At 30.0% G+C, this 23442-nt stretch overlaps 2 protein-coding genes across 2 annotated transcripts in view; both read left to right on the top strand.

The window, feature by feature from the left end:
- Positions 1-1708: 1708 nt before the first annotated feature.
- The window catches only part of LOC111638955 (serine/arginine-rich splicing factor 3-like), a 58206-nt gene continuing 36472 nt past the window's right edge, over positions 1709-23442 (top strand). The window contains exon 1 of the mRNA XM_023384733.1: positions 1709-1816. The gene's annotated coding sequence lies outside the window, so the exon portion shown is untranslated. The remainder of the gene's footprint in view (positions 1817-23442) is intronic.
- On the top strand, positions 3140-22723 carry LOC111638959. Its single transcript, XM_023384738.1, has 6 exons — positions 3140-3452; positions 7749-7895; positions 10249-10401; positions 19075-19227; positions 22324-22466; positions 22541-22723. The coding sequence occupies exons 1-6, from the start codon at positions 3299-3301 to the stop codon at positions 22697-22699; spliced, it is 909 nt and encodes a 302-aa protein (XP_023240506.1). The 5' UTR covers positions 3140-3298; the 3' UTR covers positions 22700-22723.

Raw genomic sequence — 23442 nt, 5'->3', positions numbered from 1 at the left:
ATGGTACTTGATTCGATGACGTAGTATCAATTTGTTGGTGTTACATCTGAAATCTAAAATATATAAGGCTGATGTTAAATTAATAGCAAATTTTTTCAATTTTCCTAGCATGTGATATTAAGATGCACTTTTTTCAATGCCCATTATGGGTTCGGCCGTGGTAATCAATGGCACCATGTGGTGAGAAACAAGGCTCGACCTATTTGGGACAGAGCGGTAGGTTATCATTTTTTAGCTGCCTTTTTTATAGTGGATCTAGCCCATCATGAGTTCACCTGGCTGTCACTATTGTAGACTTGTCACTAGTCATGCCTAAAATAGAGACAGTCAGGCAGTGAGAAACAGAGATCCGGGACGAACTGCCCATAAAAATTCCTAATGTTTGTGATTCACATTTCTCAGAATGGCAAGCTGATATCAATTTCTCGCCGCTATCTGGTAAGCATAATATGAAGCATAATACTGAACGACAACAAAAAATCTTAAGCAAGTACAGTATTTTACTCCATGGAAATACGGATGCTACAGTAATCTCTCATAGTAACAACATTGAATCAAATATTAAAGAAAGATGTATAGAAGACTTTTCGCATTGTACCAAAATGGATAAAATGACGATATCATACCTAAGATATAGAATGAAGGCCAAAGAACCGAGGATGTAAACGCATCATTCTGCAACTCTGGACACCATGATTTGAATCCTGGTCGGGAACTTCAGGAATTTTTCACAAACAATCTATTCTGGGCATGTCAGGTCCTGTCCGCATCACATGACCGCTTTTCTTGAGAACTTTGTCGAGATTTATGCTAGACATAAAAAAGAACTGTCTTTGCACTCTTTTTATGTCTATCGTAAAAAAAGACGAAAAAATCTCGTTTAACCAGACGGACTCCGAAAAATTCCGAGGATTTTCAACTCTTCCACGTTGATTGCGGGATTCCAGAGCGGTAGGCTGTCACCTTAACCGCTCGGCCATCCGACCGTTGTTGTTCAACATTACGGCCTTTTTCCATATGTATGGAGGATTCGGAAAGGCCCACTACGATGGCGATCGAGTGATGACAGATAAGACCTATATATTCGGGATTACCGATCATGCAAAATTCCTGAAGTGGTTCATCCGGATTCGATCCCGGGTCTGCACTAATCGATTATCTCAAGCGATTATCGACGGCCAAATGACCGAAGGAAGTAACCCCTTGCCATTCTGGAGGTCGAACCCATGCAGGTAAGATTATAAAGTGTTCAAATGTCTTTAGGGCAGAAACATTCAAAAATGAAAACATTTCCTGCTGTTCATCCTTAAATTGGACTCGTCACCCTGCCGCCCCAATGTGCGCCTGACGGAATCTGTAATGGAATTGCTAAAAAAGGCATTCTTAATGCAAAGGAAAAAAATACAAAAACGAAAATAAATATTAATTTAGTTTATTTATATTGCTATTTCTGAATTTACAAACAGAAATATTTACGCTTTTTAATTAATATTATTATGATAATGAAATGATATATAAAATCGTAGTAATAGATATTACTACGATTTTATTTATCATTTCATATATTTCAAAGCTGAAAATTTTAATTAAATAAAAATTACATCTCAAGGCTAAAAATTATTAATAAATATACAAAAATAACAACTTAAGTATCAAATTTCTAAATAGAATTTTAATAATACGAATAAAACATTTTACAAAAATCATTCGCTAGGGAGCGCGATACGCCATTCTCTTTACGAGTGATCTCTTTTTTCACGCCGTTCGCCATCTTGTAGCCTGAAATTTTCTTTGTTCGTAAAGAAAATTCGATTCAGTAAGTAAAAATTTTTTTATAACAAATTAAAATAGCTTTTATAACGAATATCTTAATTTCGTTGATCTTAATCGATTAACACGACGTAGAGAATTTTTTAAAAATTTCTATTTCATTGTGTCTTTGTCATTGATGGAAATGATCAAACGTGCATTCAAGATGCTTTTGATTTATTTTTAATGCTGAGCGGTTAGAAAGTTTCTTTATTGAAATTAATATGTTTTCATTTCATATTTGTTGTTAAAAGCCTATAAATGGTAAATAGAGCTGAAATAATGAAATGGAGTTGATTATTAATAGTTATTGATCAGTTTCATTGGTGTCATGCTAGCTTCTAAATTTATCATCATCATCCGGTAATTAATTGGAGATTTAGAATGATTTCTATCAATTTATCGTTATATTTTTATCATTATTACCTTATATTTATATACAGTATCATGATAAAGTTGTATTTTTATAATTATATGATTTAAAATTTGAAAAAAGTGATATTTATATTCTAAGAAACTAATTATAAAATGTTTTTACCATATAAAATATGATAAAATTGTGTTCTTTATGTATTATATATAATGATATTTTTATTAGTAAATTAACTGATTAAATTAAATATTTTTAACTTAAAATATTTTAAATTTTTAATAAAATTATTGGTAAACCTGCAGTTTGTCAGTCAAAATTGACTGTGTGGATATTTTAATAATAATTAAAAAATGTTTGAATTAGTTTATTTCTATTAATACTGCCATATGTTTCTTTTTAAAATAAAATTAAAAGAATATGTGTGGTATTAATAGAAATAATTACACTTATTTCTTATGAGTTGAATATTTTCAAATGTTTAAAGACAATTATAGATATATTCAATTTTTAATGTTATATATATATTTTTATAACGATTAAAAAAATTTGTGGTTTGTATTGACTGATGTAAACTGCAGGATTTCAAATTGTGTTTTTTGTTTGTTTAACTGATTTAAAACTAGAGCAAAACAATGTTATTACAGTCAGAAAAGATTTAATAGATTTAAAGTTATGAAAAATGTATAATTGTTACAATTTTTTAAACTATCATATTATAAGAATATAATTATGAGTCCTGTCATCATTGATTTTTGTATGGAGACTATTCTATCACTTTTAATGTGTGGTAAAATGGTGAAAGTCTTTTGTAAATTAATGTGTACAAAGAACGATATAAATATGTAATAAAATAATAATGATCCGTTNACACTCGAGCACCTTCTTATTGGCCAATTTTGGTGACTGGTCCTTTTTTTCTATTTTATTTTTTCTTTTTTTTTTCTTTAAGAACGTCTTTCTCTGATGCAATTAAATCGCAGTTTGCGGTGTCTAACCTTGGCCTAGACGACTCGCACACAAGCCCTGAGGTTAGACGCTCTTGGTGCATAGGTCGAGCATCCCAACAGATGCAAACTCACTTGTTTTAAAGCCTGTGACTCCTTCTACACATTTGATATGAAGGTGATGCTGATTCTCTTTCTCCTTTTTCAATGCTTGCTCTTCCTTCTGCAACTCTTAACTTTGACTACTACTTACTGGACTACTTGGGATTTAAAATTCAATTGGACTCAAACAGTGGGACGATTTACAACGAAGCCCTCGTCTGATGGTAAGTTCATTATTTATTTATCTATTTTAAATTAAAATATTTAAAGTTTTAATTTTTAATTTAGTTATTCTTCTGTCATGTTGCATTANGCTCGGTCCCACCTATCGCGTAAGTTCGGGGTATGACTGTATTGCAAATAAATGTTTTATTACTCATGTGCCATCATCACTGTTTAATTAATTTTTTTTTATGCACATTTAAATCATGTTACACCTTTTTCCAGCAAATTTATTGTTTGCATGTTAATGTTTTCAGACATCTTTAACATTTATTATCAGACAACCATACAAAGAATAATTTCACTTAAAACTGTAAACAAAAAAAAAAACACATTCCAAAAGTTTAAACATAATGATTCATATCACAAAAATTTGAAAATGTAACATTACTTAGATTTTGAAATACATGTTACGTAGAATAGAAAAATAATGAGTCATTTGAAAATAAGAAAAAAGTTGGAAAAATATTACATTATTTTGAATCCATTAATAACAACTAAGATTGCTTCTAAAGTACACATGGAAAAAACAGATATCACATATCAAAATACCTAAAATAACAACAACAGTGTAGTACACAAAGGTCCAACCATATTCTCTCTGGTTAAAGTCCCTCCTAAACACTACACAACCTAGTAATATGACTTTGAGGCATTATATAGGCATTCAGCATCCTTGAAATTGATATGCCCATTTTAGATGATCATATATTCTAAGAGATCTTTTCAAAGACTCTTATGCCCTGTTTGCACTGAGCATTTCAATCTAGATTGTAATAAGATCAGGAAATGTGCCATGGTGCGATCTCTCTCGACTGTTTCAATCAAGATCAACCCAAGATAGTTTTTGAAACTAGATCCAGTCATAAGAGAGTTCCCATAATCCAAAAGGTTGAGAAGAAACAAGATGGCTACAGAACAAGTGTCGTGCTATCAACAGAAATAAAAAAGATATTTGGAGAGATGATGAGATCTAGCTATTATTATATACAGTGGTACCTCAGGATACGAACGTCCCAGCATACGAAATTTTCAGGATCCAACGTGAAAATCGAACATATTTTTGCTCCATGATATGAACAAAAACTCACCATACAACGTTACATTACTTTGCAGTGCCATTTTTTATTCACTTCTGTTCATTGGTCTCAGTCTGTGTGTTTGCTTCGTTGTNATTTATACGGTTAGAATGCATTGCGGTCCTCTAAAATTTCCAACTCTCCTCCACTCTCGATGGTTCTGGAGACATTGCCCATGTGCCACGGTAGTATACCAAGGGGAATGTCTCCCGAGGCATTCCCTTTGGCACACTACCTGTGTTGTGTTGCCGTTTTCCATCAAACCAAAGAATTATGAAATTATTCTGTCATAAACAACTTTAAATGGAATATCTACTTTCCAATTTTATTAAATTTCTGTTTTTAAATTTAGGTTTTATATCGGCAACTATTCCAGTGCTTTATATTTCCGGCAATATGGCGGAATTGATTCACCAATTGACAGCAGCTTATGGTTTATTATTAGTTGTAGACATTCAAGTTCTGTATTATCACGGATGGTCATATTGGTTACAAGTATGATAATTATTTAATTTAAATAAATAAATATATATAAATATTTAATTTTAAGTTCATTTTTTTTTCTTTCAGGTTGGTATATTATTTTTGTGGATGATAACAACAAGCGTTTACATTTTTACAATAAAAGGTCGCGGTGATTGTAATTGGAAGTCTACTAACAGCAAAAAAATAAGACAAAATACTGAGCAAACAGATTCAATGGAGACTGAAGCTCTTCGAGATCCTTAATTGCCCAATAATATTGTTAATAGTTTATTAATTTATCTATAAAAAAATAAGTTGAAATCTGCTCTACGGTTTCCATTCAATGTGAAAACGTTATATTTGTGCAATGATATTGGGCATTACGTTAAAACTTATTCATTGGAAAAAATGATTTAAAATGTATAAACGTTTTATAATAACAACAGGAGAGTACAAATTGATAAATGATTAAATATGTGTACTAATTTAGATCAGTTATTAAATAAATACAAGTTAAATATTATTCGATAATTTTATTATTTTTTATAAAGCTAAATTAATATTATATTAATTTATTTCTATTTATTATAGAAAAGATTTACCNCTATTTATAATATTATTATAAATTAAATTTGTAAAATAAATATTATTTAATTAAAGTTTTATTGTCAAAAAGTTGGACTATCTTTATAAAAATTTAGTAACTTTATACTCAAATATTCTTACATAAAATATTTTTTGGCAATTAATCTATATTTAAAAGCAATAAAATGCTAAAAAAAATTATGCATAAAGTGATATTTAAAAGTTATTTATAGAATAAATTATAAATTTTTATTTTTAAACTATAATTTATAAAAATTATGTTTTATCATAAATTATAATCTACATTTAAACTTAGTATATTTATTATACAGTAAAACCTGTCTAAAACGGAACAGAAATAGAACGAAAACTTACGGAGCGTTTCCGATTTAAGCAGGTTTCTAATAAAACCTGTGTAAACCGGAATCGCTCCGTATCGGATTATTTTCGTTTAGGCAGGTTCTATCCAGGTTCTGTTTTATTCAGAATTTACTATAATTAAAAAATTGTAGACATTCTTGCACGTTGGTGGTAACTAGTTAATAGATAATCCGCACCTGCATCATTAAACATTATATCTTTTATTTAAAAATGTTCTACTATTTAACGTTGCGGGGGTGACTTTTATTATCTAAAATCAATGCAATTAAAGAAAACTGCAAGTAAATTTTAATTATCACGTCTTAAATTCTATTTTAAAATTAAATTTTTATTATTTTCTATTCTCTAATAAAAAAATAGTAATAAAATATCATAATTTATAAATTTTTTTATAAAAAATCCTGATAGAGTAACTTATATTTAAAAAAATATATAGGAAACAGCCTAACAACATGCTAAATACAGTCTAACCTCCAATAACGGCCACCTCCCAACAGTGGCTATCTGTAAACAGAGACCATTTTTTTCAGGAAAAGTTTTTCCTGGAACGATTATGCATACAAAATAACCTCCAAACAACGGCCAGTTTTTAGTTTCCGTCAGTGGCCGTTGTTCAGAGGTTTGGCCATATATACATCAATCATATAAATAATAAAAATCTTCGCTTCCGAATAGAATCTCATTGACAATAAATTAAAAATACTTTTTTTTTTCAGAAAAATTTCCATTTTTGCGTTAAAGTGACGCATAATTTACAATGTTTTCATTACGCGAAAATGACGTCAAATTGATGTAAGAATATAAAAACATTCTGCTAAACGAATGCACGTTTAGATAATCAAATTTCATTTTAATTATTTAGTGTTTGTACGAAAATATACGGTAACATTGACAGCAGACGTATAGCGAAACCAAGAGCAAAACATATGGAAAATGTATAGCCATGGGCAACAAGTAAAATGGCTGGCTTGATTCTTCTGTAGAACAGCAAAGATATACCATGGCCCTATTGGTTAATCTCTAGAAAGACCAACACGGCCATGGCATATCTTTCTAATCCAACTGATGATAGATAACTTAAGATAATGACTTGAAATAAAATGCAAACCTAAGAAAACCAACACAATTTTCTGTCATGCATAAAATCTATATAATATAATAATACTGTTAAATTAATCTTCAATAAAATTAATTAATCAATAGTAAATACTGTAGAAGTTCCATATTCATGGCATTTTACGTATTCATGGTTGGGTATTTGTCACTATTTTTCATATTCGCAAAACTATACACAATTAAACGATTTTTAAACTTCTTGTGCAATTCTTATTGTCACAATTATGGGCTTGGTCCAAAACGGGTCAACATGAATTGCATCACCTATTCCTTAATGGGCAAGCTCACAACGAAATAGGGCCGACATATCCGTGAAAAATTCACGGAGTTGGGCTCACCCAGACTCGATTTAGTATTCCCAAGAGCTCTGAACAGCATTCAACGTATTTTTGCAGAGAATAGCTTCCATGAATATGGCGCTTACATTGTAATGTCTTTTATTTTATTTGTTTATTTAAAATATTAATTTTTTTATAAAGAGAAAAAGTAAAAATCTGTAAAATCCTAGCTTGAGCCATTCATTGATTACATTATTTTGAAAAAAATAATAAAATTTTAAATAGATTTTCCACATTTTTATAAGAAAGATAGATAAAATTAATGGCCAACATATGAATTTTTTATTTAAAGAATATGAAATATATCTTTAAAAATGATATTTTAATGTTTTAGGTCAATTAGTATCAAAAGGTCACGCTGGTCTTTGGTCACGTTGCGTTACCGTTTATGGAAAAGGAAAGCATATTAATGGCACGCGACTGACTGTTGATAGATGTTTGTCGAATTTCGATGATTTCACTGCAGCTCGTGGATACAGCTGTAAGTATCTACTTTCTATATATTTAATTATTATATCTAGAAAAGATATTAAGTAAGATTTTATTGAATTCAAAGAAAAGGTACTCTTAATATTATGAGTATTTAATGGGTCGTCATTATAATTTACTCATTTACCTGCCGAATGAGTAATTAAATCATAATTGCAAATAAAAATTTCGAAGCAACAGAAAGCATGATGGTGGTAAATATTTTAATATGTAATGAAAAATTCTTCTAATTCTTCTTTTTTTTTTTTTCTCTGCTTTCTTCTGATATTTTTGCTTCCTTCGATGATTGCTCTTGCTTCAAAGTTTTCTTTTTGTCATTACAATCATTCACTTGGAAACTCGAGGATTGAACCATAATATCAAAATAAAGCTTTCTAAGCAATAGAAAAAAATTCAGCAGCGAGTTGCGTAACTTTCCCGGCAAAGAATTTAAAATTGTGTCTGGCCCCATTTGTTATGAAATTTAATTTGAAAAAGCTTTTTATATTATTAATTTTTTATAAAATGGCAAAAAGCTTAATTTTGAGGGTAGAGATGAGTTTTATACGAAAAATTTTAAATGCTAATAATGAGTAAAATCTTCATTATTAAGTCCTACTCCATTCAATATATGACTTCTTTCTATCTCACCACCCCGTCGATCTTGAACCACTAAAATTTATTAGCATCAATGCCCTAATACACAAACCTCTCTTCAAAATTTCGAACAATGGATTCGGGAGTTATTAAGCTTCAAAGTGGATGAATAAAGCCGTGCCCCTACACACGAACATACAGGAAAACTTCTATTATTTATTTATTTATTGTATTTCTCGACGCTTCAAGGTCTCCCGAATCCAAAAATGCAAAAATCTTGGGGTTCATTTTCTGACCAATCGCCATACTTTTTGTCTGTTATATATAACAGCCGGGAAAGTAAAATTTGGTCAATTTTCTAATATTTATTACAAAAATCCGAATGATTTCGAAGAGATATTTTAATTTTCTAAATTTTTAAATAATAATCCAATTGACAGCTTTCGAATTCCAAATCAAATTTGCTCATTGCAACTATCATGAACATTCGAGAATTTTTATTTTTATTCTTTTAAGTTGTTTTCAGTAGCAAAATTAACGCATCTGTCAGATATAAATGCCTATTAATTTTGAGCTTCTTGAATTTTTCTAACAAAATTTGCAATTATTTTTATTAACGGCATTTAAATTTGTACCCCGAAGCGCTTAGTTTGCTTACAGAACAAATTCTTGTTTAAAATTCTTTTGTTTTTTTTTTTTTTCAGAATTGATCTATAAAAGTTTAATGCTTTAGAATTTCTTCTCGATCAATCACGTTTGATTGATTGATGGAAAAGAATGTATGGCATCAAGTTGATCAGTCAAATATGATTAAGCATACCCGAAGAGATTCATTAATGTTTGATGAAATCTTCCATTTGGACTGGATACAAACATAGTTGTACAACCTTATGATCTCACTCATTTAAATTTATTATATTTCATGGAAGAGAAAGGACCTTTTTTATATATAATAAAGCCTAAATCTGTCCCTGCTCCATATAATAATAGTTTTACACACATGTTGTTTATATAATTAATAATATGATGTTAAGCAAAGAAATTTCAATTAAATAATATAAGCAGTTTTCCTGTTATAATTAATATTATTTTTTAAAATGACTTTAAAACTCTAAAAAATTTAAAACAAAAATTATTAGTCATAGTAAAAAACATTAGTTTTGGGGACCGAGATACGTGGTTCCCCTCCTTTTTAAGGCCCGAATAGCGTTGATTTATTACTTAATATTTGCTAAAATACCGTAAAGAATTTAGTTTATTTGAATTACTAGAAGTAGATAAAATTACAAGTTAATCAATAAGAAATTAATCAAGTCACGCAAACTTCTAGTTTAGTTTTCATTCATGTCTTCCCTGTTAATTTTAAGATACTCCAACCATTACATTACGTCAATAATTAAGTCACGTTATATCCTAATTCATTTAAAGTATCGAAAGTAACTTTTAGTAAATTTATCCAAGAATATATAATTATATAAAATATATTATGTTTACTCATGATGGTGTTTATGTTAGGATTTGACGAATTAATTCACATTAATAATCAGTTTATGCAAATAATTGTATTTAAATCTCTCTTCTTTATCTTCTTGATCTTTCTCTCTTTATCTTCATCTTATTTATCGTTAGCTCTGATTTTGAATCATCATTTGGAATGTTTAAATGCTCTATTTCTATACCTTACATGCTTGGTTTCTTTATAATTTATTAATTATAGAAATATAGACTTGTATATCGTGGCAAATAATATAATATTTTATTTAAAATAGATGGAAAAATGTGTAAAACAGCCACAGCAGGACTATGTGTTGCTATGGCCACAATTACAGCAGTTCTTCTGATTATATCCGTAACAACCTTTAAAAAACGAGACTGTTTGCCAGTTCTATCTTTTTTTCATATTTTACTTATGAATATTCAAGGTAAGAAATAAATAAATTTTAACTTAAATGACAATTACAGTAAATTATTAAGATTTAAAATCGTTTAAACTAAATAGAATCGGTAAAAGTTGGGGAGGAACTATTTTTGTTTCAGTGCAAAGGAATGATCTATTTTTGAATGCTTTCAAGTAAATATGTCATTACTTTGTCAACCGTTACTGTTCAGCATATACAAAAATGAATTCTGTAAATATTTTTTAAAGTTTTATATATAAATAAATATATATATAACTTATACAAACATATAGGACTTAAGAGAGACGAGATGAGACCCGGAGCAGCCACAAATATGGCACTCCTCTCCTCTCCTAGTCATAAAAATATAAGAATACAAACAATAAAATAAATTTTTCCACCATTTATTAAAGTAAACTTTATTTTATATCACTTTTATATTAAAAAATAAATAAATTTTTGGGCTTCTTTATGCTTAGGTTAGGAGCAAAATCACTCTTCTGGCCTCCTCTACGTAAGCTTGTATGTATCTTGACTTAAATGGATAATTTAAAACTACAAATAAATTTGATAAATACTAAAAAATTATTGTTACATTCATCATAATTACAAATAATGATCATTAAATCAAAATCAATTTAAATTGTAATTAAGTTATTTAATCAACAAATAAAGATATCTACAAGTATCATTATCTTTAAATAATATTTTATTACGTCTGATTCGATATTAGAAAAAAAATTCTTTGTTTCGTGTATTCCTTTGTTTCGATGAAGATATAAATTGGTAAGTGAAAGCCCAGGGCCATCTGCGGCACTCTGTGGGGTCTCTAGTGACACGCGAAGAAATTCCTTTCTCCTCATAAATACTCCTTTTTATCTTAACTGGAATGTAAAATGTTTGTTAGGATATTTGTCTTAATATCTAAATACCATTTTATTAAATATATATATAGGCCTAAATATTTTTTTTTAATAAATGCATTCTAATCTGCGGAGAAATGACACGGCTATTCCACTTCCAAACAACGACCATAAAAATGGCCGTTCTTTGGAGGTTATTTTGTATGCTTTTATAGAAGAATTGTAATAAAATTATTTTTTTTATAAAATAATCGAAATGTAAAAGTAAATATTTTTAAATTTAAAGAAAATGATTTTTTACTCGGTGCAATAAAACAATATTTCAAAAAACTAATTTTTGTAGGACAGGTTTATTGATCACATTTTATCACTGTTAAGAACTTACTTTCAACTTATTTTTTGTCATTTATAAAAAAAAAATTATTGGCAATTTAATTGGGTACTTGTCGCGTCACGAAGTCTCTCGCTGGGGTCAAAGTTCAGCACATGTTTTATGAATAAATATGATCTTAAAATGATAGAAATTGTGCTAAATGTCTTTTAATTAATCAAATTATAATTTTTACATAAACAATTTTAATTTATTTTTTATTTTACGTAAATATATTTAAATTGTTTTATAAATATTTGAAATACTAGAGTACTATTCTAGTGCCATCTAGTGGTAAGTTACTTTACTATAGTAACCTTACCCGAACGGAGTAAAACATTTTATAAAGATCTTAATTGTGTTTTATCATTAAATATACGTAGAGTGTTTATAAAAGATTTTGGGGTTTTATTTCTCTTAGGTAGGGTATACATTAACAAACTTTACATGAAATGAAAGAGCAACTCAACAAACCCACCCTTCGTAAGGACACACATTTCTGGCCAGCATGTTTCTGCTGTGATGAATTCAACAGCAGCGACAATCCTACTTCTCAACTTACNTGGCAAAAAAGAGGCTTAATTTTCAGGATAGGGACGAGTTTTATAAAATGTATAAAGCTAATAATGAGTAAAATCGTAAATCCGACCTCACTCGAGATACGACACGTGATCACCTCTATCGCCCCACCCTGTCGACCTATAACCATCAAAATATAATAGAATCGATCCCTCTAAAGCACAAACCTCCCAACCAAATTTCAAAAATTTTCGACAAAACGTACAGCAGTTATTAAGCTTCAAAGTGGACGAACAAAATCCAGCCCCCACATAGAAAAACCCATACCCGTTTTTCATTTCTCGATGTTTCGTGGTCCCCGAATTCAAAAATGTAGAACTTTGGAGGAGAGGGGGGGTCACTTTCTGACCGATCACCATACTTTCCCTCTGTTGTATAGGCTATAAAACAGCCGGGAAAGTTAAAAAAACGAAAAAAGAGCCGAAAACCCGAAGGGGGATCCGAACTCACGTTCTTCGATTTCATAATCGACTTAATTTCTAAATATAGGTTAATTAAAAATTTTATCAATAACGAACAGAAATATAATCGACTGGAGTTTACAATATCTTAAAATTTTGTTTTAAAATGTAATTTAAATACAATTAAGCTAATGAAATCAGATTTACAACTCGTGAAAAATGTAAATTTTAAGCTCCGTGTTTTGTTTAAGAATTCGAAAGATTAATTAATTTAAGTTATTAAATTATTTTTTTACGTTATAAATTATATAATCGTCTAAAACAATTATCAAAATCATCAAAAACTAATTCATAATGCCTTGATTAATTATCGATTAAAACAAGTTTATGGCGTGTTTTGAAATTCTTTAAATCAATGATTACTGAAGATATCGCAAATTGATTTTTAACGATTTCAATAGAAAATTCTATAATATATTAATTTATTTTGAAAAATTAAAAGAATAAAGGAGAATTAAAGAAGAAGAATCCGCAAGAATCGATAAAACTTATAACGCATCTGGTTTAATTTTTTTAAACGTGAAAATCTTACATAAAAATCAATGATACATCGTATCGATTTTTTTTCCTCTAAAATTTATGATAATTTATATTGAAAATTTCCGTAATATACTTGCTGCCATCTATAGTAACATTGATAAAATAATATTTATTTTTAAATTATTTTATAATTAATTAAATAACCCAATTTTTATTATTTTTCGATAGAACACTTCTTAATAGGGCTGCAATTTGAAAAAAAAAAAACTGTACATCTGTAAATTCCCAGTGTGGTTCGTCCGTCTGTCTGTCTTTCCTTAATCTCGAGAACGGAGTTAGAAAGATGAAAGACAAGACCAGAAATGAAAACCATAGGGCCCTAGCAGGAGGCCACGATTATATTATTGCGAACTTCCGATACAAATCGGAAGTTACGTTATTTAAATTCAAAAATTTTCCCTCCAAAGGAGTCAGACAGGCACGACTCTATTGTTAAAGGAAAAGTATGATGTACAGGGGCAAGACACTACTAGTTTGAGATATTTTAAATTAAATAAATGAAAAATATGATTAAAATTGCTTTGTGACGATGTCACAATAAATAATCCTCATCAGTGAGGAGGATCCTCGTGATGAAGGGTTAGTAGGACCATTTGGTAGGCCCTTAAACACTGTTTTACTCTCAATTAAAATGACTGACGGTAGGTTAATTTGAAGTGTATACTTCACATTCCTGATGATTGGACATAACGGAAGTGTGAAGACGACTTAGTCTCTTTTATATTTTTAACTGTTTTCCTGTGTTTGAGGCCCTTATCTTGGAGACCTCGTGTAGATAAGCGGCTCGGGCCTCTTAACTCCCGAAAGGCCTTGTTCCTTAACGTTAACGACGATAATTCTTTAGTCACGATCCTAAACTTAATTACAAAATAAATAATTTTTAATTTTGTTACAGGGCAGAAAAAAATACTGTAAACGATACTAGCAGAAAGTGAATGAGAAATTGAATTGTTCCTGAATTTTAAAAAGAATAAAATATGACTCAGAAGCTCCTCATATATTTTCCTTATCTCCGTTTTATCTTTAATCTAGAAAACAAAGAAGAAAAAATAAATGAAATTTAAAGGTGCATTTTTATAAAAAATAAATGTATTTCCAAACCTTGTTTATATGAAAGATTCCAAACTAAACCGAATTAAATTTTGATTAAAGTATTTTTTCATACATCGTTGGAAATTTTGTAATTCTACTTCGAAAATTTTATCTACATATTTGACATTTCGCAGGCTTTATAATGTCCTAAAGCGAGAGAGTCAATTCCATTTTGTAATATAAACCGTTCACACATAATGAGTTTTCTATAAGTGGATCTATGTAAATCTAACTTATGTAAACTTAACACATTATATAAGTTCAAAGACTTGTGCCAGAAATAAAATGTATTTTAGAATTTACTAAGGAAGAATTTATGAGTTTAGGATAAGAACGTATGAGTTTACTGACAAAGCCCTATCTATCTTAACAGGTTCCGTGTCCATGGCACGAATTTCTTTATATGAGAAATGAGCTTCCTACGCTACATACTTTCCTATAAATCTGAAATGATATTTATCGATGATACAACTAAAAAAAAAAAAAATAGCCAGCAACGAGTTGCGTAACTTTCCCGGCAAAAACGTTAAAACTGTATGTGGCGTCATCTGTTATAAATATTTTTAAAATCAGAATATCGTATTATTAATTATTATAAAATGGCAAAAGGCTTAATTTTGAGGGTTCTTGATGAGTTTCATAAAAATAAAAATAAAATAAAAAATAGCAAATACCAACGAGTAAAATCTTCGTTAAGTCCCAACCCTCTTGAGATATGCCACATTACCCCTTTTTCTTCTCATCCTCTCAACCTTTAATCATCAAAATTTAATAGGATCAATGCCCCTTATACACTAGCTGCCATGCCAAAATTTCGTTTCTTCGTCATTACCCCATCCTGAAATATTAAAAGAAATAGGCATCAACACAATAGACTTATACTGTATATATATATACATACGAAATTTTTTCCCTTTTTTTAACTTCTTGGTTCAGAAGACTTCAAAATGTGGAGATTTGCAAAAAATCTCCACTTATTTTTACCCGAAAATATTCTGACCTGTATTTAAAAAAGTTAAATGAGAATTTTAGGTGGTAGGTGTCTGCAGGTGTGCATGCATAGGTCATCTGTCTTTGTGTGTCTATTGGGACATTCCAATTTTCAACGCTGACTCAGCGCTGACTCAACACACTCAGCACTCAACAGATATGTTGACTGCTACTTTCCAATGAATTGTGGGTAATTGGTAAGACATTTGTTGCTGAGAATGGAATTATGGGAACTAAGCACTTCGTACTCGAGTTGGAACGTCGTTGATGACGTCAAATTGTTGACTTCAACACTTAACACTCGCGTTGAAAATTGGAATGTTCCGTATAGTAATCCGCGGCACACACATCTTTTTATGTTGGCATTGTGTAATGCTGTGTGAAAACTTCAAAACCACCGATAATTTCGCAGCTACATCGATTACATTATATCCAAACACGGGGATATTAGTTAACAGCGCCATGGTACTTGATTCGATGACGTAGTATCAAGTTGTTGGTGTTACATCTGAAATCTAAAATATATAAGGCTGATGTTAAATTAATAGCAAATTTTTTCAATTTTCCTAGCATGTGATATTAAGATGCACTTTTTTCAATGCCCATTATGGGTTCGGCCGTGGTAATCAATGGCACCATGTGGTGAGAAACAAGGCTCGACCTATTTGGGACAGAGCGGTAGGTTATCATTTTTTAGCTGCCTTTTTTATAGTGGATCTAGCCCATCATGAGTTCACCTGGCTGTCACTATTGTAGACTTGTCACTAGTCATGCCTAAAATAGAGACAGTCAGGCAGTGAGAAACAGAGATCCGGGACGAACTGCCCATAAAAATTCCTAATGTTTGTGATTCACATTTCTCAGAATGGCAAGCTGATATCAATTTCTCGCCGCTATCTGGTAAGCATAATATGAAGCATAATACTGAACGACAACAAAAAATCTTAAGCAAGTACAGTATTTTACTCCATGGAAATACGGATGCTACAGTAATCTCTCATAGTAACAACATTGAATCAAATATTAAAGAAAGATGTATAGAAGACTTTTCGCATTGTACCAAAATGGATAAAATGACGATATCATACCTAAGATATAGAATGAAGGCCAAAGAACCGAGGATGTAAACGCATCATTCTGCAACTCTGGACACCATGATTTGAATCCTGGTCGGGAACTTCAGGAATTTTTCACAAACAATCTATTCTGGGTATGTCAGGTCCTGTCCGCATCACATGACCGCTTTTCTTGAGAACTTTGTCGAGATTTATGCTAGACATAAAAAAGAACTGTCTTTGCACTCTTTTTATGTCTATCGTAAAAAAAGACGAAAAAATCTCGTTTAACCAGACGGACTCCGAAAAATTCCGAGGATTTTCAACTCTTCCACGTTGATTGCGGGATTCCAGAGCGGTAGGCTGTCACCTTAACCGCTCGGCCATCCGACCGTTGTTGTTCAACATTACGGCCTTTTTCCATATGTATGGAGGATTCGGAAAGGCCCACTACGATGGCGATCGAGTGATGACAGATAAGACCTATATATTCGGGATTACCGATCATGCAAAATTCCTGAAGTGGTTCATCCGGATTCGATCCCGGGTCTGCACTAATCGATTATCTCAAGCGATTATCGACGGCCAAATGACCGAAGGAAGTAACCCCTTGCCATTCTGGAGGTCGAACCCATGCAGGTAAGATTATAAAGTGTTCAAATGTCTTTAGGGCAGAAACATTCAAAAATGAAAACATTTCCTGCTGTTCATCCTTAAATTGGACTCGTCACCCTGCCGCCTCAATGTGCGCCTGACGGAATCTGTAATGGAATTGCTAAAAAAGGCATTCTTAATGCAAAGGAAAAAAATACAAAAACGAAAATAAATATTAATTTAGNTCTGGCCCCATTTGTTATGAAATTTAATTTGAAAAAGCTTTTTATATTATTAATTTTTTATAAAATGGCAAAAAGCTTAATTTTGAGGGTAGAGATGAGTTTTATACGAAAAATTTTAAATGCTAATAATGAGTAAAATCTTCATTATTAAGTCCTACTCCATTCAATATATGACTTCTTTCTATCTCACCACCCCGTCGATCTTGAACCACTAAAATTTATTAGCATCAATGCCCTAATACACAAACCTCTCTTCAAAATTTCGAACAATGGATTCGGGAGTTATTAAGCTTCAAAGTGGATGAATAAAGCCGTGCCCCTACACACGAACATACAGGAAAACTTCTATTATTTATTTATTTATTGTATTTCTCGACGCTTCAAGGTCTCCCGAATCCAAAAATGCAAAAATCTTGGGGTTCATTTTCTGACCAATCGCCATACTTTTTGTCTGTTATATATAACAGCCGGGAAAGTAAAATTTGGTCAATTTTCTAATATTTATTACAAAAATCCGAATGATTTCGAAGAGATATTTTAATTTTCTAAATTTTTAAATAATAATCCAATTGACAGCTTTCGAATTCCAAATCAAATTTGCTCATTGCAACTATCATGAACATTCGAGAATTTTTATTTTTATTCTTTTAAGTTGTTTTCAGTAGCAAAATTAACGCATCTGTCAGATATAAATGCCTATTAATTTTGAGCTTCTTGAATTTTTCTAACAAAATTTGCAATTATTTTTATTAACGGCATTTAAATTTGTACCCCGAAGCGCTTAGTTTGCTTACAGAACAAATTCTTGTTTAAAATTCTTTTGTTTTTTTTTTTTATTTTCAGGATTGATCTATAAAAGTTTAATGCTTTAGAATTTCTTCTCGATCAATCACGTTTGATTGATTGATGGAAAAGAATGTATGGCATCAAGTTGATCAGTCAAATATGATTAAGCATACCCGAAGAGATTCATTAATGTTTGATGAAATCTTCCATTTGGGCTGGATACAAACATAGTTGTACAACCTTATGATCTCACTCATTTAAATTTATTATATTTCATGGAAGAGAAAGGACCTTTTTTATATATAATAAAGCCTAAATCTGTCCCTGCTCCATATAATAATAGTTTTACACACATGTTGTTTATATAATTAATAATATGATGTTAAGCAAAGAAATTTCAATTAAATAATATAAGCAGTTTTCCTGTTATAATTAATATTATTTTTTAAAATGACTTTAAAACTCTAAAAAATTTAAAACAAAAATTATTAGTCATAGTAAAAAACATTAGTTTTGGGGACCGAGATACGTGGTTCCCCTCCTTTTTAAGGCCCGAATAGCGTTGATTTATTACTTAATATTTGCTAAAATACCGTAAAGAATTTAGTTTATTTGAATTACTAGAAGTAGATAAAATTACAAGTTAATCAATAAGAAATTAATCAAGTCACGCAAACTTCTAGTTTAGTTTTCATTCATGTCTTCCCTGTTAATTTTAAGATACTCCAACCATTACATTACGTCAATAATTAAGTCACGTTATATCCTAATTCATTTAAAGTATCGAAAGTAACTTTTAGTAAATTTATCCAAGAATATATAATTATATAAAATATATTATGTTTACTCATGATGGTGTTTATGTTAGGATTTGACGAATTAATTCACATTAATAATCAGTTTATGCAAATAATTGTATTTAAATCTCTCTTCTTTATCTTCCTGATCTTTCTCTCTTTATCTTCATCTTATTTATCGTTAGCTCTGATTTTGAATCATCATTTGGAATGTTTAAATGCTCTATTTCTATACCTTACATGCTTGGTTTCTTTATAATTTATTAATTATAGAAATATAGACTTGTATATCGTGGCAAATAATATAATATTTTATTTAAAATAGATGGAAAAATGTGTAAAACAGCCACAGCAGGACTATGTGTTGCTATGGCCACAATTACAGCAGTTCTTCTGATTATATCCGTAACAACCTTTAAAAAACGAGACTGTTTGCCAGTTCTATCTTTTTTTCATATTTTACTTATGAATATTCAAGGTAAGAAATAAATAAATTTTAACTTAAATGACAATTACAGTAAATTATTAAGATTTAAAATCGTTTAAACTAAATAGAATCGGTAAAAGTTGGGGAGGAACTATTTTTGTTTCAGTGCAAAGGAATGATCTATTTTTGAATGCTTTCAAGTAAATATGTCATTACTTTGTCAACCGTTACTGTTCAGCATATACAAAAATGAATTCTGTAAATATTTTTTAAAGTTTTATATATAAATAAATATATATATAACTTATACAAACATATAGGACTTAAGAGAGACGAGATGAGACCCGGAGCAGCCACAAATATGGCACTCCTCTCCTCTCCTAGTCATAAAAATATAAGAATACAAACAATAAAATAAATTTTTCCACCATTTATTAAAGTAAACTTTATTTTATATCACTTTTATATTAAAAAATAAATAAATTTTTGGGCTTCTTTATGCTTAGGTTAGGAGCAAAATCACTCTTCTGGCCTCCTCTACGTAAGCTTGTATGTATCTTGACTTAAATGGATAATTTAAAACTACAAATAAATTTGATAAATACTAAAAAATTATTGTTACATTCATCATAATTACAAATAATGATCATTAAATCAAAATCAATTTAAATTGTAATTAAGTTATTTAATCAACAAATAAAGATATCTACAAGTATCATTATCTTTAAATAATATTTTATTACGTCTGATTCGATATTAGAAAAAAAATTCTTTGTTTCGTGTATTCCTTTGTTTCGATGAAGATATAAATTGGTAAGTGAAAGCCCAGGGCCATCTGCGGCACTCTGTGGGGTCTCTAGTGACACGCGAAGAAATTCCTTTCTCCTCATAAATACTCCTTTTTATCTTAACTGGAATGTAAAATGTTTGTTAGGATATTTGTCTTAATATCTAAATACCATTTTATTAAATATATATATAGGCCTAAATATTTTTTTTTAATAAATGCATTCTAATCTGCGGAGAAATGACACGGCTATTCCACTTCCAAACAACGACCATAAAAATGGCCGTTCTTTGGAGGTTATTTTGTATGCTTTTATAGAAGAATTGTAATAAAATTATTTTTTTTATAAAATAATCGAAATGTAAAAGTAAATATTTTTAAATTTAAAGAAAATGATTTTTTACTCGGTGCAATAAAACAATATTTCAAAAAACTAATTTTTGTAGGACAGGTTTATTGATCACATTTTATCACTGTTAAGAACTTACTTTCAACTTATTTTTTGTCATTTATAAAAAAAAAATTATTGGCAATTTAATTGGGTACTTGTCGCGTCACGAAGTCTCTCGCTGGGGTCAAAGTTCAGCACATGTTTTATGAATAAATATGATCTTAAAATGATAGAAATTGTGCTAAATGTCTTTTAATTAATCAAATTATAATTTTTACATAAACAATTTTAATTTATTTTTTATTTTACGTAAATATATTTAAATTGTTTTATAAATATTTGAAATACTAGAGTACTATTCTAGTGCCATCTAGTGGTAAGTTACTTTACTATAGTAACCTTACCCGAACGGAGTAAAACATTTTATAAAGATCTTAATTGTGTTTTATCATTAAATATACGTAGAGTGTTTATAAAAGATTTTGGGGTTTTATTTCTCTTAGGTAGGGTATACATTAACAAACTTTACATGAAATGAAAGAGCAACTCAACAAACCCACCCTTCGTAAGGACACACATTTCTGGCCAGCATGTTTCTGCTGTGATGAATTCAACAGCAGCGACAATCCTACTTCTCAACTTACTGTTAGACAGGCTGGCAGGTAGCGTTGACACGTGCGTGCAATCTTTTACATATCCCCACAAGAAGAAATCATACGAGGTGAGGTCGAGGGACTTTGGGGCCATCGAAGAAAAACCTTGTCCTGGGAACTGGGAAGAGGACTGAGAGGAGAAACTGCTTTTTTTTGTGCGTCTGGTTGGAAATTTCGCAGCTGCTCTTTCGTCACACGCGAGAAACACACCTCCAGGTCTCTTATGTAAGTGTTCAGACCATGCGAAACCTCGACAGTTTTATGAACGCCCTGTATACTACTGTATAATTGAGTTTGAATTCTCAAATTATTCGATTTTATGTTTGCCACTTACAATGTTAAGAAATCTTGCTTAATTGCTTACATATGAATAATTTTATAATATTTATATTAAAAGAAATATTAGATTTATTCATCAGATTTTTCACGTATAAAGTATTTCTCTCGTTAAAGTATTTAAATTACAGAATAAGAAAAATTCATCTAAACATGATTTATTAATATTAAAATATCAAAACTTTGTCGTTCAATTGTAAACATAATTTTAAAATGATTAAAATAATTATTTTCTAAATATTTTTTCTTTAATTTCAATCGTAAAATATAAAATTTTATTCATTAAAAGACATCTTTCCTCATAAACATTTTACTTCATCAAATTTTTAATTGTATCTCTGTAATGAAGCACCCACCAGTGATCGAGTGAATAAAACTATTGAACACTTGTATCTTGTCGCAGATTCACACCTCAATGGACTTCCACGTGGAATTTTCCGGGAATACTTCGCATGTGTAACACCTAAATACCAATGGCCAAGTGGGGTTTTACGAGTTTCCTTCACGTGTGTAACAACTAAATAGGGCTCATAGTAAATCTTTTTGAGAGACATCCAGGATCATCGAAAGCTTGTATTGAGTCCGGGAGTAGAGAGTGAGCCCCTATTCCTCTCAGAAGGTTTCTTTTGCCATTTACTTTTTAAAAAATAAATACATATAATGTTTCTTTATTAATAAAAAGTATTCTTAAAGATTTTATTTTTTGTTAGTAAAATAACATTTATTTATACGGTTAGAATGCATTGCGGTCCTCTAAAATTTCCAACTCTCCTCCACTCTCGATGGTTCTGGAGACATTGCCCATGTGCCACGGTAGTATACCAAGGGGAATGTCTCCCGAGGCATTCCCTTTGGCACACTACCTGTGTTGTGTTGCCGTTTTCCATCAAACCAAAGAATTATGAAATTATTCTGTCATAAACAACTTTAAATGGAATATCTACTTTCCAATTTTATTAAATTTCTGTTTTTAAATTTAGGTTTTATATCGGCAACTATTCCAGTGCTTTATATTTCCGGCAATATGGCGGAATTGATTCACCAATTGACAGCAGCTTATGGTTTATTATTAGTTGTAGACATTCAAGTTCTGTATTATCACGGATGGTCATATTGGTTACAAGTATGATAATTATTTAATTTAAATAAATAAATATATATAAATATTTAGTTTTAAGTTCATTTTTTTTCTTTCAGGTTGGTATATTATTTTTTTGGATGATAACAACAAGCGTTTACATTTTTACAATAAAAGGTCGCGGTGATTGTAATTGGAAGTCTACTAACAGCAAAAAAATAAGACAAAATACTGAGCAAACAGATTCAATGGAGACTGAAGCTCTTCGAGATCCTTAATTGCCCAATAATATTGTTAATAGTTTATTAATTTATCTATAAAAAAATAAATTGAAATCTGCTCTACGGTTTCCATTCAATGTGAAAACGTTATATTTGTGCAATGATATTGGGCATTACGTTAAAACTTATTCATTGGAAAAAATGATTTAAAATGTATAAACGTTTTATAATAACAACAGGAGAGTACAAATTGATAAATGATTAAATATGTGTACTAATTTAGATCAGTTATTAAATAAATACAAGTTAAATATTATTCGATAATTTTATTATTTTTTATAAAGCTAAATTAATATTATATTAATTTATTTCTATTTATTATAGAAAAGATTTAGTAATGAATTGCATAACTTTCCCGACTGTTAAAATTTATATTTATAAATTTAAAATATTTATTTTTAATTATAATAAACTAGCAGACCCCGCCACGCGTTGTTGTGGCTCAAAATGTATCTATTATAAATGTCGAAAAATCCCTTCTTAGTGTACATTCTGTTGACGTACCCTATTAAAACGCAATCAAAAACGCAAAAACACCGCATCTAAAATAGTATAAATAGAAGCAGAGTTTTTTACTGTAAGCCTTAATCCTGTCCATCTCCTTTCAGTGGGAGGAATTTCAACACGTATATTATATAAAAACACGTGCGTATTCGAATGCAGCGTTGTGTCAAAATTTCAAAGGAATCGGTAGGAACAAACGAACATTACATTTTTATTTATATAGATAGATAGATGAT

The sequence above is a fragment of the Centruroides sculpturatus genome, unplaced genomic scaffold (assembly GCF_000671375.1).
Source record: "Centruroides sculpturatus isolate CEXI.00-Female unplaced genomic scaffold, Cexi_2.0 scaffold908, whole genome shotgun sequence".
NCBI lineage: Eukaryota > Metazoa > Arthropoda > Arachnida > Scorpiones > Buthidae > Centruroides > Centruroides sculpturatus.
This window is presented reverse-complemented; position numbering and strand designations above follow the sequence as displayed.

Bases quoted from the DNA above. Each gene is read 5' to 3' on its own strand.
- LOC111638959 (XM_023384738.1), top strand. From the start codon at position 3,299: ATGAAGGTGATGCTGATTCTCTTTCTCCTTTTTCAATGCTTGCTCTTC. The intron at 7,896-10,248 runs GTAAGTATCTAC...TATTTAAAATAG, and splicing joins TGCAGCTCGTGGATACAGCT to ATGGAAAAATGTGTAAAACA. The intron at 22,467-22,540 runs GTATGATAATTA...TTTTTCTTTCAG, and splicing joins GATGGTCATATTGGTTACAA to GTTGGTATATTATTTTTTTG.